Source organism: Trachemys scripta, chromosome 8, assembly GCF_013100865.1.
Source record: "Trachemys scripta elegans isolate TJP31775 chromosome 8, CAS_Tse_1.0, whole genome shotgun sequence".
Classification (NCBI taxonomy): Eukaryota; Metazoa; Chordata; order Testudines; family Emydidae; genus Trachemys; species Trachemys scripta.
This window is the reverse complement of record NC_048305.1, coordinates 23,745,954-23,763,021: the sequence shown is the minus strand read 5'-3', so window position 1 is coordinate 23,763,021 and position 17,068 is coordinate 23,745,954. Positions and strand designations below refer to the sequence as shown.

Genomic DNA, 17,068 nt, shown 5'->3' with positions numbered 1-17,068 from the left:
GGAAGGAGCGGGAGCGAGGCTCCCCTCACAGAAATCTGCCAAGCGCAACCCGTGCTACCTGGACCCACTGCCACTGATTCGCATGTTGCCTGGCGTCACGTGGACCTAGCCAGGTCTGGGGGCCACTCCAGTTTGGCTACAGCTGGCTGGCGCACGCTGCAGCCGCAGCTCTGCTATTCTCACTGCTGCACCTCCAGCCAGCCAGTGGGTTTGGTTTTTAAATGCAGTGCATGCCCAGGGAGGCCGGGGACTGTGCTCTGCCTCTTCACGCGGGGCTCAGTTACCTCTTGCTTCAGTTTATAAAATATATCCATACGTCTAAAAAAATCCCTTGTCCAGGCGATCGGAGGGGTTTGTTTGTTTGGTGACCGTGATATGCATGCATGTGAAATGGCCTTTCACCAGGCAACGGGCTTTGGTCTGTGGAGAAGGGGGGCATGAGGTTTTAAACCATTCCCCTTTGGGGGGGAGGGGGGATTTAGCAGGCCTGGAGTTCCTGTCATTTGCTGTGAGTGGAATGACTAAACGTTTATTGAGGGGAAATCGGAGGCTTTCAAAGCGTCTCTTCCTTAGCCACGGTTCACATCTCTCTCTCTCTGTGCAACACTCACCCTTGTTGCCTTCCTCCTCCCTCCCTCGCTGCCTTCCTTCCCCTTGCAGCGAATTAAATATTGCTTTTGTGAACTGAGGAATTAAGTGGCTCTGCCTAATTCCCTTCCGTGTGCAATCCAGGCAAGGCGAGGACGCGTGCACACCCCAGATCCGTTCAATGAAGCAACACAGATCCACGGGTCCAAATGGGTATTTGGAGGAGGAGGAGGTGTAAAAGGAGCTACAGCAGCGGGCAGATTTGCAAGGAATAATTTAAGTCCTCTCTTTCCCCCCCCCCTTCCCTCCTCCCTCTCTCTCTTCTGCTCAGGATTTAAATGTCACTCAAAACATCCTCAAATCAGTTTTCTGCTCGTCTCTGCTTTCTTCTGAAGCATTAATTCGGCCCAACACTGCATTTCAGCAGCTCTGGTGTTTTACTCAGAAAGGTAAGGAGGGTCTGTGAGTGGAAATGCACCGGGTATGGAATGGTCACTAAAAGCCCAGTTTTCTTTGCAGGGTATCCCGCTCCCCGACCCCATTCCGTAGCCAGGGCTAAATCTACCTGAGGAATTTGCATTCCCTGCTAAAGGGAAAAATAGCGTGATCCCCTCCCCCCCAGCCTCCCCACACTTGCCCATCCTTGCCAGCCATTGCTGTACGCTTTAGGAGCCACGCTAAAATACAATGGAAACATAAAAGGGAGACGTTCGTTGTAATTGCCACCCTTTTAATGTTATAAATAATCTCGAGAATTGCCTGGCTGGTAACGTCATAAAGCGAGTCCCTCTCTCCCCTCCCCAATTCCTCTGACCTAGGAACAGCTCCTGCCAGGAGAGTAGGAAACATCCGAATCCCTTCTTACAAGAACCTGGTTCGTCATCATTTCATTTTCCCCCAGGAAGATTACCATAGGCTCAACCCTCTCCCTCTCCCCCCTTCCCCCCGCCTTGCAAATCTAGGTCCCTTTTTCTGCCCCTCACCTTTCTCCTCGTAGACTGATGTTTCCGGGGAGCGTAAAGTTAAGCTACCCCCCGCGTCTGCCTCTCTCACGGTATGCACGATTTGCATCCCCAGTTTCTTTTAAACCTCTTTTCCCCTCTGTTTCTGATCGGATCCTGCACATGCCCGCCCCCCTTTAAGCTGGGTTGCAAAACTGCTGTACCCTGCAACTCCTGAAACTTCCCTGCTTTCTGCAGTTTATATTAGATTGTAATATATTGACAAAAAGACAAAAAATACACTTGATCCTCCTGTGGGATGACTTTTTAAAAATAATGCATTTCCTTCTTCCCCTTTAATTTTTTTTTTTTTTTTTTTTTTTTTTTTGGGCAAGGAAATTTGCTCCATCTCCAGCAGCAACCACTGCTCCTTTTGATGTTGTGGTACGCCGTGCGCATGCGCCTCACATTAGAATTACTGCACTGGCCAGAATAAGTTGGATCTCTTCTCCTCTTCACTGAAACCCTAAATCATATCAAAAGCTAAAGGGATGTTGAGAGTCCGGAAAAGGGGCTACTTTGGGATTTGGTCATTCTTCTTAATAATAGCAATGGTGTGTGCACAGAGGTAAGTGAGCGAGACATCTCTTTTCCTTCACTTTGATTTGCCCTGTTTGCCACTGTTCCCCGAATGGGGAGATTGGATCTGAGAAATAAGAAATATGTATTATTGTTTTTTAGTGTCAATGACCCTAGCAATATGTCGCTGGTAAAAGAGACCGTGGATAGACTCCTGAAAGGCTATGACATTCGCCTGAGGCCAGATTTTGGAGGTAATTTGATTGCTTTTTGAATGAGAGCTGTTACATACCCAGGCTGTGTATCCTCTGTGTGTGTTTTTCAACGTGTTGTGGGTGCTGCTGCTTTGGTGTGTATGTTGCCATTTTCTCAAGCTGACCCAAAGTTAAGCCAATTGTTACTCAATTTTCTTAGCACTGGATGCTCTTAATGTGATCATTGAAATCTCCTGTATATTTGTAATTGGTCTCATTTGTGAGAGTGTGTGCGGATAACTTATTACCCCATAATTAAACCCTCGGTTAATTGGCTTTATTGAGATGCAAATCTCTTAAGTTTATCCAGCGTTTGTTCTAGTGAGCCTAATGTGTCTGTGACCACAGTTACTATTTTTGAGTACAAGATATGCTGTTAACTGATACAGAAAATGTCACTTAACCCAGTGTTTACTGCAACTTTGAACTAGTTGTGTGCGTGAATGTGTGTGTACTAATCCAGAAAGCAATCTTAAGAGCCGGGTATAAATCATTTGAATCTCAGGTGAGATTCTTTTTTCTCAGTTTGCATGTCGCATGTGTCGAGTAGAAAGAGTTAAAATGTGCAGTCCAATCTTTTCTCCCCCTCCCCCACGTACCGATTCGAACTGGTTCATACAATAATCGATTGGTGTGTGTCTATCTATATAGCCAGTGTCTATAGAGCCCCCGTTATTAACACGTGTGTGCATGTTACATAAAATGTCCCTACAGCTGACGGCGGAGGCAAAGGGTGAATACTCTGCAAACGGAGGGTTTTCCAGGTATCAAAGGAGAGCCTGTTTTGTTGTTACCAACACTCGTGCCATATCGCCCTTTGATTAGTCTTGATAACTCTGGTAAGAATGAGTTAAGTTCTTAGAGATCACATTGCGGACCATCTCGTTGGTTTGCAGGTCCCCCAGTGGCTGTTGGCATGAACATAGACATTGCCAGCATAGACATGGTATCAGAAGTCAATATGGTGAGTATTTAGTTTTTTTACCCCCTCTCTCTCTCCTGAAGATTGTGGTAATAAGCTTGGGGGTTGGGGGAGAAATGTCTGATTATTTCTCATCTGGCTACATTGTGCAATGGCTGGTACTCCCCGACCAGTGATCAACCAACTGTACTCCCCATCCCCCACTCCACCCCCAAAATCTCCTGCTGTTCTTTGTGTGCATTGTAAACCTATTAAGGACTTGTTCTCCTCTTTGGCATTACAAGACACCGCCTTTGCCTATCTGCTACAGCAAATGTTACCAGTCCAAACCAGCATGCAGATTTTGGGGAGTGAAAAAAAAACCATGAAAATCTATGGATAAATGCATTTAATCAGAGGGGGGTTGGATTTAGGGATGCTCAGGTTTGTGCCTCCTGCCCTCGCCACCCCCCGGAAAAATCCAACAAATTAATAATCTGCAATATAGGCTATAAGGATTATTTTTATATTATGACTCACAACATGTTCAAAGCTTGTACGATTTATTGACAGTCTTACTGTTTAGTAGCTACCACTTCAGACGTACTGTAAGCGCTATTGAGCGGGCCCTTGAGTTTATAGTCAGTGGAACAACGTTAGTCTTGTTTTGCTTCATGCAAGAGCGCCCCCTGCTGACAACGGGGTTCCACTGCAGCCGAAAGACAAATTATAATACCCTTCAACTAAATCCCCGATGTGCTGTTCGTTCTTTAAAAGAGTTTAAATTTATTTTTTTTTCTTTGCACTTTGTGCCTATTGGGGAGCGAAGGGACCCGCAAATGCTTCAGCTAGCAAGGCCACGTTGGACTGCCTGCGAATTATTTGATGCAATTACAAGACCTACATGCTTTTTCATGTGCCAGTCACTGAAAAGTGCTTAAATGTGCGGAGGAAGTTTGTGAACTGGGTAGAGAACTAGGTCTATTCCCAGCCAGATTTCCTTAAACTTGATCTTAAACTAAACTAGATATGGAACCACACTGTGCAGCTATCTCTTCTTTTATGGATGAGGTGATGGCCCATTAATACATAGTTCAAAAATATCACAAAGCATTGTGCTTTACATCAAAAATGTCTTTCAGATTATGTGGGTGGGAATTGAGTTCAAATGGAGGTTTTGCTTACAGACTTGTTTTTCTACCTAACTTTTTTTTTATAAAGCGAGTTGCTTCACAAACAAACTATACACACAAAAATCAGCCCCAAATAAACATTTCACTTCATTATGTAAATCAAAGCTATTCCTGTGCTCTTCATTAATAGTCTATACTTAATAAAATGTTGAAGTTGCTGAAAGGATAATAAGAAGTTAACTAAATTATTAGTGTGTTTTGCTTCCATTATTTGGGGGTCTAATGAGCTGTTGAGAAAACAGCAGCATTCCTGAAACTAACGTCTGAGAAGGAGCTCTTCAGGGGTTAGACTGAACTTTCCTAGTAATGTTATGGACCAAATTCTGCAGTCTTAATCTTAATTTCAGTTTTATTTTGTTAAGGGAACTGGTTTGGGCCCTGAATGGTGACATACAGACATAAAACGTTCTAGCAGCAAAGGCAACATGGTAAATGTGTATTAATGAAATGTATGTACTGGGAAGGAGATAAGTATCCTGTTTAAAAACTGATTGTCCAACATTGCTGGCACTTCTAACTATACATGCAAAATTATTTTTCAAAAAAGTTATATAAGTGCCACTTTGCACTATCTTGACCTTTGTACCCATTAAAATATATTTTGCTTAATGGTTCAATCGTCTAATCTGAATTAATACTTTCCAAAAATGCTGTTCTGCCTGGGTAATGTTGTCCAGTGCACTGACATCCATTTGTGGTTTATTTTCATAACTGAAGGTGTTCTGTGACTTACAGAAAATGTTCCATAATATAAAATGGTAACCTTAGGATTATAAGAATATTAGCTTTGTTTTTGGAAGATTTGCTAGTTGAGTGCTTGGTCCTGCTGTCATTGGAGGCAATGGCAAAGCTCCCAATAACTTCACTAGGAGCAGAATCAGTTCCTAAGTATTAAGTTTTAAAGTAGCTGCCTAAAATACAATCTAAAAATCTTTACACTGAACTTCTAGTTTTGTTATCATGGGATACTTTGGTATGTTCTGTTCAGGAAGTTTAGGTGCTAAAGAAACAAAATTACATTTTATTTTAAGCAGCTTCTTTTTAATGAAATCTGGGTAGAAAAGATATGGCATATATAGAATCTTTATAAACATCCATTAGCCATTTGAGAGTGGTGAGTTTCACGTGCTAGTGCTGTGAACTAGAACTGTTAGGTTAGTGTTACATCCCAAAATCTCTGCAAAACTGGACATTGATGCCAAATCTTTTTTTCATTTAAGGGGGTGCAGAATCTGTTAAATAACTTACGAAATTTGATCTCTGTTGAAAAAGGATAGTCACCTGTGTAATGTGGCACAGCACACATAAACTGAATATTGTTTTGAAAACTTTTTCTGTATGTGTCTTGAATATTTAAGTTTCTTTAATGAAAAATTTACTTTAGAAAAACAATGAAGTCTTTTAAGGACTTTGTTGGATAATTTGGCAAAATGGGCAGGCGGGTTTGTTGTAAAGAGATTTATATATTCAGTTTTACCAATCACAATTGGCTAAAAGTGTTATAGAGTGAATATTATATAACAGTATCTGAGCTTAAATAATTGGAACATGACTAATTTCATTCTTGAAACCACAAGTTTTTCTTCAGTATTTTTTTTTAGCTTTTAGTATGAGGACAAGGGTTTCCTAATCAACAATAGTAAGAATTATTTTCTCAACCTATTCACTGTAAAATAAGAAACACATAAGAATGCACTTACAGTACTCTATAAACCACAATGGATATATATCTTGATAGATTAACAATGAATGAGCTTCTAGAAAGACAGGCATACAAGAAGAGAAGGAGAGAAATACAGAACATATAGGGTTGTGTCTTGCTCCTCTTGAAGTAAGTGGGAGTTTTGGCCTTTGATAGAATTTCTTTGCAGCTCTCATTACTTCAGAAAGATTCTCATCTCATTTAGAGGTCCTTTTTCCTGCCTGTGGACCTTCTGCTGCTCATACTGAAGTCAATGGCAAAGTTCCCATTGACTTCAATTGAAGACAAATCATTGCCGATATGTGTTTATAGCTTGTACTAACTTTTTGCCTGCAAGGGAGACTATACAACCTGGGACATTAACACGAGACGATCACTGATAACTGCAATATGAACTTAGTTTAAGAGGCCCATCCTTTCCAACAGAAAGACACACACACTTCCATAGTCAGAAAGTTTTTCTATCATCACCATCCACAGTAAATCAGGCTTTGCAGTTGCCTTCAAAATAGCTACTCTTGTCGGTAACAGCATTAAAACTGGAAGCAATTCATTTACTTCTAAACTTTCCTAGTTAGAAAGTTGGAGATATATTCATAAGCTTAAATTATTTTTTCAAAACCTCTTGGTAAAGAGTATATATGTACTTGACTTTCCACCTCCGGGCTATACTGAATGAACATAAAGGGAAGTAGTGAGGCCTTCAGATACATTTGGGAGTTGATAGGTTTCATGTCTGAATTTGCTTTCAGGCTTCATATTTTGCACAGGAGTAAAATACTTCAGGTAATATTTTTGTGCAACACAATAGTAACCATAGCTAATTTAATTGACTTCTTTTTGCTTTGAAGAGTTGAGAGTATGCTTTGTGCCAGTCATGCTGCAGCTTTCCTTAAAGGTTTCCTGGTGCAGGTGAAAGTTGAAAATAAACATGAAGAGGTGTAATAGCTACTTAAACCAAAATGGTTTTCCTGTCATAATGAATTCTGTGTTACATAAGACGAGCTGTATTGCAGTGAGCCTAATACAACATTCTCAAGAGAGTTTCCAGGTGTTTGTTACTATACTTGAATTTCCTTCTCGGCTTCCTTTTTCCCTAGTACTAATCAGACTCATTATAAAGATAATATCTCCAGAGGGCTTAATAGTCTATTTTTAAACAACTAATGCCAGCTGAGATGTCAGATTTCCAAATCTGCACCCTCTTGATTAATAACTGGAGCAGAGACTTTGACACTGACACAGCAGCTAAGATTCCTTCTCCCTCCCCCAATATTTCCATTATGTTTAGAAAACAAACTTTAACCTACACATTTGTTTGGTGGCAGAGAAAGAAATTTGGGATATATTTTTTCCTCTGAAGTCTTCACTGAGTGTCCTCTATAGCATATTCTGCATTTGTTCTGCTTGTTGACTTTCCATGGATGATATACTGATCTCAGAGGAGACTATTGGACTGGAATTAGGTTCCAATTTTTTTTTTTTTAAATAGTTGGAAACAATTTGGGTGTGCGTGTGTGGCTCTTTTGGGATTCTGATACAGAATATCCTAAAAAGAGAAAGAAATGCTTGATATATTTTATCCCCCAAATTAGTTTTACTTTAAGTGATGTGTTATATTTAATTTAATTATAGCTATTAATCCATGCTGAGGTGAGGAAGGTGGAATCTAAACAAGTTCAAAATGTGCACTTGGACATAATTTTAAAGAGCAACAGTATTATGTAGATATTGGCATGTGGCTTTAGTACACATGCATGGAGCCAAATTAATACATTAGACTGGTTTGTCTTATTGGGAGTCGTCATGGTTGAGTGTATAATCCTTCCATCAAGAAGGAGTTACGGGATACAAAGGCAGTGTTAGTATATCAGGTTAAGATTCACTTCTTACAATCTGCTGAAGTTTTTACGACAGACCCTAACAGCATCTAAGCTCTGTAGAGAATTAAGTTTAATATTATATTGCAACTTCTGTACTCAAGGTGCCCCAGAGTTGGTTACTAAATGCAAAGTAAGATCCTGATAGATCAAGATGTAGTGATCCCAGAACTGTGCTGTTGCACTTTTCTTGATAGGACAAAGCAGTACTCTGTTGGTGGACCTCGGGTTTTCAGTTTCCATCACTAGTCCATACTCACTGCCGTGTTCTCTTAAAATCTGCTACACTTCCTTGAGGTATCCCAGGTAGGGTGTTATGAAAATAGTTTGAGGGTTTTCAGACTTCAGGTAGTCAGAAATTGCCTCTGGTGTGTGAAGTGGGAGCAAGGCTGATGAAAGGGAGGTAAAGGGGGAGCAATTGTACCAGGCCCCCCAAAAGGTCTATAATCTTTGTGCAAATAAAGTGAAATTGGACAGGGTGGGACCCCAGTGAACATGATGTACTGGAGCCCAAATTTCTCTCGATGGGCCTGGCAGGGAGATGGGCTAGGAGGGACCATTTGCTTGTTGGGGAAGGAGTGTGGTGGGTAACGCTGATAAGGGGAAAGGAGAAAGGTTGGAGCCAGAGGAACCAGAAAAGGGCAGAACAAAAGAGGGATAGAGCCCTGGTAAAGTAAAGAGAAGGAGAGGAAGAAAAGACAAATAGAGAAAGGGGAAAGACATAAAACATGAGGGGGAAAGGGGAGAGAGGGAGAGAGCAGGAGGGAAAGAGATGAAGAACATTGTGCCTGCTGGCAATAATCCCCTCTTATTGTTTACATACAGGAGATACTGGCAAGGGCAGGAGTAGTAGAGCATGGCCATTTCATATGCCTTGATATAGGGCATCTAAACATGAAAATTAAAGTCCCATATTGGGAGGGCATCACTTTCTTGGTTTTATAATACAAGATTACTATTTGTTCATTACTGGTTTATTATTTCTGCAGTGACATGGGTGTGCATGGAGCTGTATGAACAAAAGACAATGGTCTTTTCCCAAAAAGCTTCTAGTCTGAGTCTTCTGTTGAAAATATTTCTGCAGATAGATTTAGAACTTTTGCACTCCCAAAATTATCCTGACTGCACACCCCGGCTGGTAGTGCATGGCTATATAGATAAATGTAGCAACTCCTATGAATGCAGAAGTAGCTCCCAAACATCTAGGATATGACAAACTGTCTTACTGAAAGAAGGAATTTTGGTCTGAATATTGAGATGATCCATTGCTCATTTTGAATAGTATAATGAATTATTTAATTTCCTGGAGAGTGCAGGGTTCAACAGACGGGACCTCAGTTTAGTATCTTGTGTGAAGGATTTGTGCAATGCCCTCTCCCAGGTCTATGGTATAAAAACCCAATAAGAGCTCAAATGATGGTAAAAGACTTGCATTCATGAGCACCTGGCTCAAAAGTGAGAGTGCTGCCCTTAGTATCATAGGCATGGGTTAAAATATATGAAGTAGATCTGTATAATTTGCATATATTATCATGTGATTTTTTTTTTATTTAAAACACCTACATATGAATTGAGTTAAGCTTTAAAATACATTTTTAACTGAGTACAGTACCAAATATGCATTCTTAATATTATGTATTTTATGTTCAAATAGTTCCTGGGAAATGGACACCTACTTCATTCAAATTAAAGCTGAGAGTGAGATGTATTTTATTTATAGGAAATGGTCACTTTGCATGTCTACATTTCCTGTAGTAGCTTTCTCCATTAACTGTTAACTCATTGGCTTATGTTATGTTTAGAGAACTCTGTGTGCTGGTACCAATCTCTGTCTGATTACCTGTAGCCACTCTCAAGCCCCTCTTTCTACCTTCAAATGGATGATATATTAGCTTCCACCTGCGTGCTCTTCCTCCCTACAATAGACAGGAAGCATTTGTTCCTTCAGCATTAGCAATCAAATCCAAATTATAGTTGTGGTTGAGTACTATACTATTTATTTAAGAAAGAGAGGCATGAAAGAGATAAAAATAAAGAAAAGTATTTAATGCAGAGGCAGTGACAGAGATGTGTGCTACTATGGGCTGGAAAAACATAAGTTACAAAGGTTAAAGGGTGGTAGCTATATTCTTTATGCTATTAGCAATGACCCACTTTATAAATGCTCTTTGGAACTGGCTGTCTTTTTGTGCTTCATCTGAATGTCAGTGTGTACCCTGCTTCCATGTAATGCTTTTTTAAATAGTGAAGCCCTGACTTTTCTCCTTTCCTCCCACCCCCACCCCAAAGACTACCTCCTAGCCACTTCTAGGAGGTGTTCCTTTTGACTTTCTAGGGTGTGTTGCTCTCAACTTTATGGCCCAGGCTAGCACTGAGTTTATTCACACAACTATTTTTAGCACTTTAGTATGAGCCTGATTCTGTAGACCAGGCTCTGAGAGTCGTTGCTGTGTTTTGTTTCGTTTGGGTTTTTTGCCATACCCATAGAGACTTGCACAGAGTTTCAGAAATAAACTTTAGTAAATGCCCATGACCTATAAATCTTGAGTCCGTAGAAAGGCGCCTCTTACAGTGTCATCACCAGCTTCTATGTAAATGTATGGTTTTTGCACTGACCTTTAAGGAAGAGAGTAAGTGCCCAGTTCAATGGCCTGATTTCAGTGGGAGATTTTCTTGCTCAAGGAGTAATGAATTGGACCCTACAGACCTGATTCTGCAATTTCTTTCATACATAGGGACAGCTGTGACCATTCGTTGCTCCACTGAAGTCAGTGAGGCTCTGGGTGCAGCAGTCCATCTTGCGTGCAAGAAATTGCAGTATCCTGTGACTTAAGACATTTAAGTTAAAGCTTTTTTGTAATATCTTTTTTCATTTTAAAACGGATGCAGCATTTCTATACAATTATCCTGATATCTTTTTCTTTGCTTTCCTTTAACAAATTAAACATACTGCATTGGACATCACTTTTTCTATGCTGCAATGTTTTAGTCTTTTTTTTTTTTTCAGTAGTTTATTTTAAATTGATCACTTTGGATTTATTCTTCAGAACAATGGATAGTTGCCAGAAATTTAAAGCGATTGCCTTGAAGATGATCTATACAGCTGAGTTAATAATTACTGCCATCTTGTTTCCTGTTAGTACTTATCCATAAATATTTTAACTAATTTGGCTTCTGCCAGAGAAGAGAAGATGTATTTGTATTTACCATGTTTTATGGACAATGTCTTATAGTGCTAAATCGTGGGAAAGGACACTCTATCCATTTTGTTACCTGCTAGTACATGGCTTGCTGTATTTCATAATTTCGCTATTGGCAATCCCATAAAAATCTTTATAAATTAACTGTAGTGGAATGAAAAATATTTTTATATCACGCTATACAAACACGTCACTAACAGTTTTAAAGAGGTATCTGTGTTCGTGTTGGTGCCTCCGAGTGCTGCTAAAGTTAAAAGTCTATCAGTATTCCATGACAAAAGCTACCCTGTTTGTGCATGGTTTATAGTTTGTTTTTCAATATTCAACTGGGATGAAACTTGGCATGAAAAGGTCTCAGAGCAGATATGATGCTTGCTTGCCTGCCCCAGTGAGGCCAGTGGAACGGCTTGTGTGAATAAGGAGAGCAGGATATGGCCCCTTCTGACAAATCCAATAAAAGGGGATGTTTTTCTTTGTTTTTGTAACACCTCTTTAAAATAATGAAAAATTTCATCGTATTACATTTTAAGCAAACCTAAGCCCTTAAAAACAAAACATAATAAAATGCATGAGTTATTAATATTCAAAATTGACTACTGAGGATTCACAGAAACTTGTAATTAAAAAATGCATATTAATACGGTAATAGTGTCATGCCATGGACTGACAAAAAGATAAACAGCACAGAAGAAGCCTTTGTACTTTATTATAATTACTCTTCAATATGCATCTATGAGCATTCCCACCTCTCTCATTTTATTTTAAACAGCAGTATTACCAAACAAGAGAGATGCAACCGCTCGTGTAGAGATAATAGTGACCACTAAAATGATAATAAAACATTAAGGGAAATACTGTTTCCTCTGTGCAGATGATCATTTGGAGCGCCACCTGTGGCTAAGGGCCAGATTATCAAATGAAGGTGCCTAAATTGTATCTGCAACAAATATTTGCATGCTGTTTGTGCTACATAGACATTATTTACATTTGCAAATGGCGAAGCTTGTTGAAATCAACGGGTAGACTCCTACTGGCTTTGGATTGGGCCCTAATTGCCAATCTAGGTACTCATTTGGGGGCCAGATTTTGGTTTTGTACATACACATGTGTATGCTCATTATTGTCAGCCTTTACTGAAAATGTGGTATTATGGTCAAAATTCTGTTCTCAAAGACACAATTTCAGACACTTGACTAGGATGGCACAAGTCTGACTGGAAGCAGAATTTGTACATTAGGCTCATGCAGTTCAGAGGTAATGTTCTGAGTCTGAATTCTTTCTGTATCGTCAGACATCGCTTGGGGCATGAACAAGGTTCTGCCATCCCTGTGTATCCTGGGATGCTCTTTACATGTCCTCTATGTTATATCCTATAAGTTTTCCCTCACTAAATATTGTTTGACAGAGTAATTCTTTTGGTCAGCCCCTTTTACATGTTCCTCCAGCAAAACAGCTATGGTAGTGGTGTCAGTCATGGAAGTGCAGCTGCACTTGTGTGAATTTGTCCTGTGAGATTTATCGTTTATATTGATCAAATAATTTGAAGACCCCTGACTCTATAACAGCCAAATTCTGCTCTCAGTGATATCTCTGTAGGAAAATCAGTGGAATCACTCTGAATTTACAGCAGTGTTGCTGAGAGAAGACTTGAGCCCTACTTGTTTCTAAACACATGTTGGCTTTATTCTTTTGCAAAAAGATTAACACTGAATCTGAAAAGACACATAGCACGGAATATTGAGATGATCTGACAAATGCAAACTCAAAGGCATCTACATTCTCTTACCTATATTTATTCATTTCCATAATTAATTAATGCCTCATATGTAAACAGCAGTTCAGATTTCCACACTGTCTTCCCCTCAGATAAGCTTCAGTGACACACCTGCTTTCAGTAGTGATTCAACTAAAAGACATTTAGATAGTAGCAGGAACAAGCCAGACAACAGAAGTTAAGCAAATGGCCATAATTGAAATGTGGAAAAAAAAAAAAAAAAAGCTTTGTAAGCTAAGAAATGTTTTGGGATTTTTAATCTTGAATTTTCTGGTTTGGGTTAGTTTGTCTGAAAACTGCAGCATCTTATGGGCCAAATTTTTAAAAGTGCTCATTGTGCAACATAGCCATTATTTCATTTGCAAATGTCAAAGGGCACGTCTTCACTACCCACTGGATCGGCGGATAGCAATCGATCTATTGGGGATCGACTCATCGCGTCTAGTGAAGACGCGATAAAATCGATCCCCGATGGCTCTGCCATTGACTCCGGAAATCCACCGTGGCAAGAGGCGGAAGCGGAGTCGACGGCGGCGCGGCACAGTGTCGACTCGCCACAGTCCTCACAGCCAGGTAAGTCGACCTAAAATACGCAACTTCAGCTATGCTATTCACATAGCTGAAATTGTGTATCTTAGGTCGACCCCTTCCCCTCCCCCCCGTAGTGTAGACCTAGCCTAAGCCCATTGAAGTCAATGAAAAGACTCCTGCTGACTGTGATTCAGGCCCTAATTGCACATCAAGCACCTAAATGAGGTGGCCATATTTTCAGAAGTTCTCAACATCCCACTGCCATCATTGTTATCAAAAACATAACTACATTGTTTTAAATGGGAACTCGCAGGTACCTAACACCCTTGAAAACTGGCCCACTTTAAGTGCCTGAATGGGATCTGAACTCTTTTGGAAACCTGTCTCCAATTCTGGATATTGCTTTTTTTGAAAATCTGACCCTTTAATTTTATTATGTATTAAATCTTTAATGGGAGTTTAAATTGTGAATTATTTAGTTGAGTCACAGACCCATTCTGGTCTACTGAGTAGTAAAATACACCTTTAGGCTATGTAAATGTTGTATTTAGGCCTTTAAAAAGGTATCTTTAAGATTAAATAATACTTTGTCACACCCATTTAGCCAAAGGAGTAAAATAGCTTGAAGTCTTTATGATCCATAAGGGTAAATATGTATTTTCATTTGCATAATACTTATTACCCAATAGTCCAAAAGTCTTTATGGTTCATTGTGTAATCCATAGTTATATTCTCTTTTTACAGTGGATATTTTTGAATGAATAGATCTAGTGCCTCCAAAGGAGTTGTTGCAGACTATTGTGGAAATTCTTCCTATTTCAAGGACTATTGAAATAGGAGGCGCAATTGGTTCCCTTGGAGCTGTCACAGTGATTAGCGCTCATCTGTTTTTGGCACACGTGCACTGAAAACATCGATACAGTTTGAGTCCCAATTAGTTTCCATGTGCAGTAAATGGATTTTCCAAATAAAATATTTCAGAATTTGTTTCATTTTTTTTTTTTATTTCTGTTTTAAAATTATTTTATTCTTCTAGTTAAAAGATAGGGAGGAGGGAAACAGGACTAAATATGTTTATGCATGTCATATTTACAAATGAAATGTAACATATTGTAACTAACCCCATCACTGTTATACTAATCTTGTAACTCCAGAAACAATCAAAGAAGCCCATCCAGAACTAGCAGTTTCTTTTAAGCATGATGAAATCCTCTCCAATTTCAAGAAAACACTCATTCCATTATATCCTTCTGTAGTTTTTAAGCTAGCTGTGGATTTTTTCACACTCTATTGAATGGTGGTATAAGAGATTCTCTAAAGAATTGTTTCTCTGATAGAATTAGGGATGTAATGCTTGTTTCTGGAAATATAAAGATCTTTAGGCTTCTTGGGATAAAATATTTTTAAACTTGTTCTCATAGACAAATGACTTGCAAAAATACCCTTTTAAAATTTAATAAAAAGCCCTTTTTAAGATTTAGGAACATTTTGTAGAGTTAAGCATAACTGAGACCTTTATACCAAGTTTCAGTACGACTATATTACAGTGGCTGATGTTTAAGCCCCTGAAAATAGGTTTGTAATGGAAATACCAAGAGACCCTTAACTATAATCATTCTTGTTAGTTTAAATGCCTAGAAATGAATACAGTTTTCACTCATCTACTATAATGTGACAGAAGTGACTACTCTCAGGGAAATTCATAGTGATTCCAGTTACCTTGCTGCATTAGGAAATGAAGTTAAATGTTATTCACCCTGTGCAGAGGACTCTGACAGTGCACCTCAGAGTGTACCATTCAGGTCCCATGTAAACTTTATTTTGAGGGTTTAAAGTGATGCTGACTGCATGGGGCTGAGTTTCACCCTGTGTGCCCATCATAGGCGCTGACTCCATGGGCTGGAGCACCCACAGAAAAAAAATAGGGGGGCTAATCACCCACCAGCCACCCACCAATGAGCTGTTTGGCGGCGGGCAGGAGGCACTGAGGGGGGCGGAGCAGGGGTGGGAAGAGGCGCAGTGGTGGCGGGGCACGCTCTGGGAAGGAGGCGGAACAGGGGAGAGGCCTCGGAGGAGGGGTAGGAGCAGGAGCAGGAGGAGGCAGAGCGAGGGTGGGGCCTTGGGAGAAGGGACGGGATTGGGGTAGGGCTGAGGCGGTGGAGCACCCACCTGGAAAAGTGGAAGTTGGTGCCTGTGGTGTTAATGGGTGACTAGATGACTCGAGATTTCCAATGTGAGATGGCTCCTTTCCTTTCTAAGACATGACATTTGAGTCTGAACTAGGTCAACGGTGTCCAGAATTGTCCAGTGTCCTTTGTGAAGTCAATGGGTGGTCTCAAGACTTACTGTTGGACAAATGAACACATCACAAAAAACATAATGGCTGTTATTTGCAGTTTCAATGGAGAGTCTTAAGGAGACCAAGCAGTCTTGGCATGGAGAATGAAGTATTTTCTCACTCCTAGGATTGGTTCTTCAGCGTATGTCTACACTTAAATCACTACAGCTGCGCCACTGCAATGCCAATGATAAGGTTTCTCCTGCTGGCATTGATAATCTATTCCCCTGAGAGGTGGTAGCTAGGTTGAGGGAAGAATTTTTCTTTAGACCTAGCACTGTCTACAGGGGGACGTAGGTTGGCTTAACTATGCCGCTCAAGGGTGTAGATTTTTCACACACCTGAGCAACGTAGTTATGCCAACCTAATTTTCTAGTGTAGATCAGGACTCAGTGTTAGGGTTGAAGTATGTTAATGGGGTAATGGGAAGCCCATGTGGCTGTTGCCAATACTAAACTGGCTCTTCCGGTACAGCTGTGTCTTTCTGGCATCTTCCACCTCTTTGAATAAAGTAATAAAAGGAACTTTCTTGCTCTGAGTTATAAGACTGAGGTAAGGTGTGTGCTAATGAAAGGACTTGAGTGTTGAATTTAATTTTGATTAACTTTTTAATTGGATTGACTTTTTGAGAACAGAAAGATGTATCAGCACTTGATATGTCACTTGACATTTTAGTGATGAGACATCTATGCTGCAGTATAGAATGACTAGATAACCATCTCACAGCTCTGTAAGGCAGTAATTATCCAGAGCAGATTCAAAATAAGAGATTTCTTTCAAAATAAAGATCTTTCTTTGAGGGAAAGTGTTTGTTTCCACATTTATCCGCTTATGCCAACTTTATAAGCATAATATATCTTTTAGCTTTGTTCGCTGAGTAAGCCCTGTGAAAAACAAGAAAAGATTTTTTTTTTCACCCACATAATTTATGGAGAAGAAAGTACAAAATGAGAACATGTTTGCACATGAACGCATAAGCTGGGGTGGAAGTGGAATAAAGGATTCTGATATTTTTCCCTATATGCTTTGACATTATTTGTATCTACAGTTATTCCTCTCAATATGCGTTAAAACAGGGGTCGGCAACGTTTGGCACGCGGCTTGCCAGGGTAAGCACCCTAGCGGGCCGGGCCTGTTTATTTACCTGCTGACGCGGCAGGTTCAGCCGATCGCGGCCCCCACTGGCC

The 17,068-nt window shown here is 40.1% G+C and overlaps 1 protein-coding gene across 4 annotated transcripts in view; it reads left to right on the top strand.

The window, feature by feature from the left end:
* The first annotated feature begins 598 nt into the window (after nucleotides 1–598).
* GABRB2 (gamma-aminobutyric acid type A receptor subunit beta2) overlaps nucleotides 599–17,068 on the top strand; it is a 245,723-nt gene continuing 229,253 nt past the window's right edge. For all 4 annotated transcript variants that reach the window (XM_034779795.1, XM_034779794.1, XM_034779793.1 and 1 more), the window contains exons 1-4: nucleotides 599–1,037; nucleotides 1,925–2,157; nucleotides 2,271–2,362; nucleotides 3,259–3,326. In XM_034779795.1, the coding sequence (XP_034635686.1) occupies nucleotides 2,081–2,157; nucleotides 2,271–2,362; nucleotides 3,259–3,326 (237 nt within the window). In that variant the 5' untranslated portion in view covers nucleotides 599–1,037; nucleotides 1,925–2,080. The remainder of the gene's footprint in view (nucleotides 1,038–1,924; nucleotides 2,158–2,270; nucleotides 2,363–3,258; nucleotides 3,327–17,068) is intronic.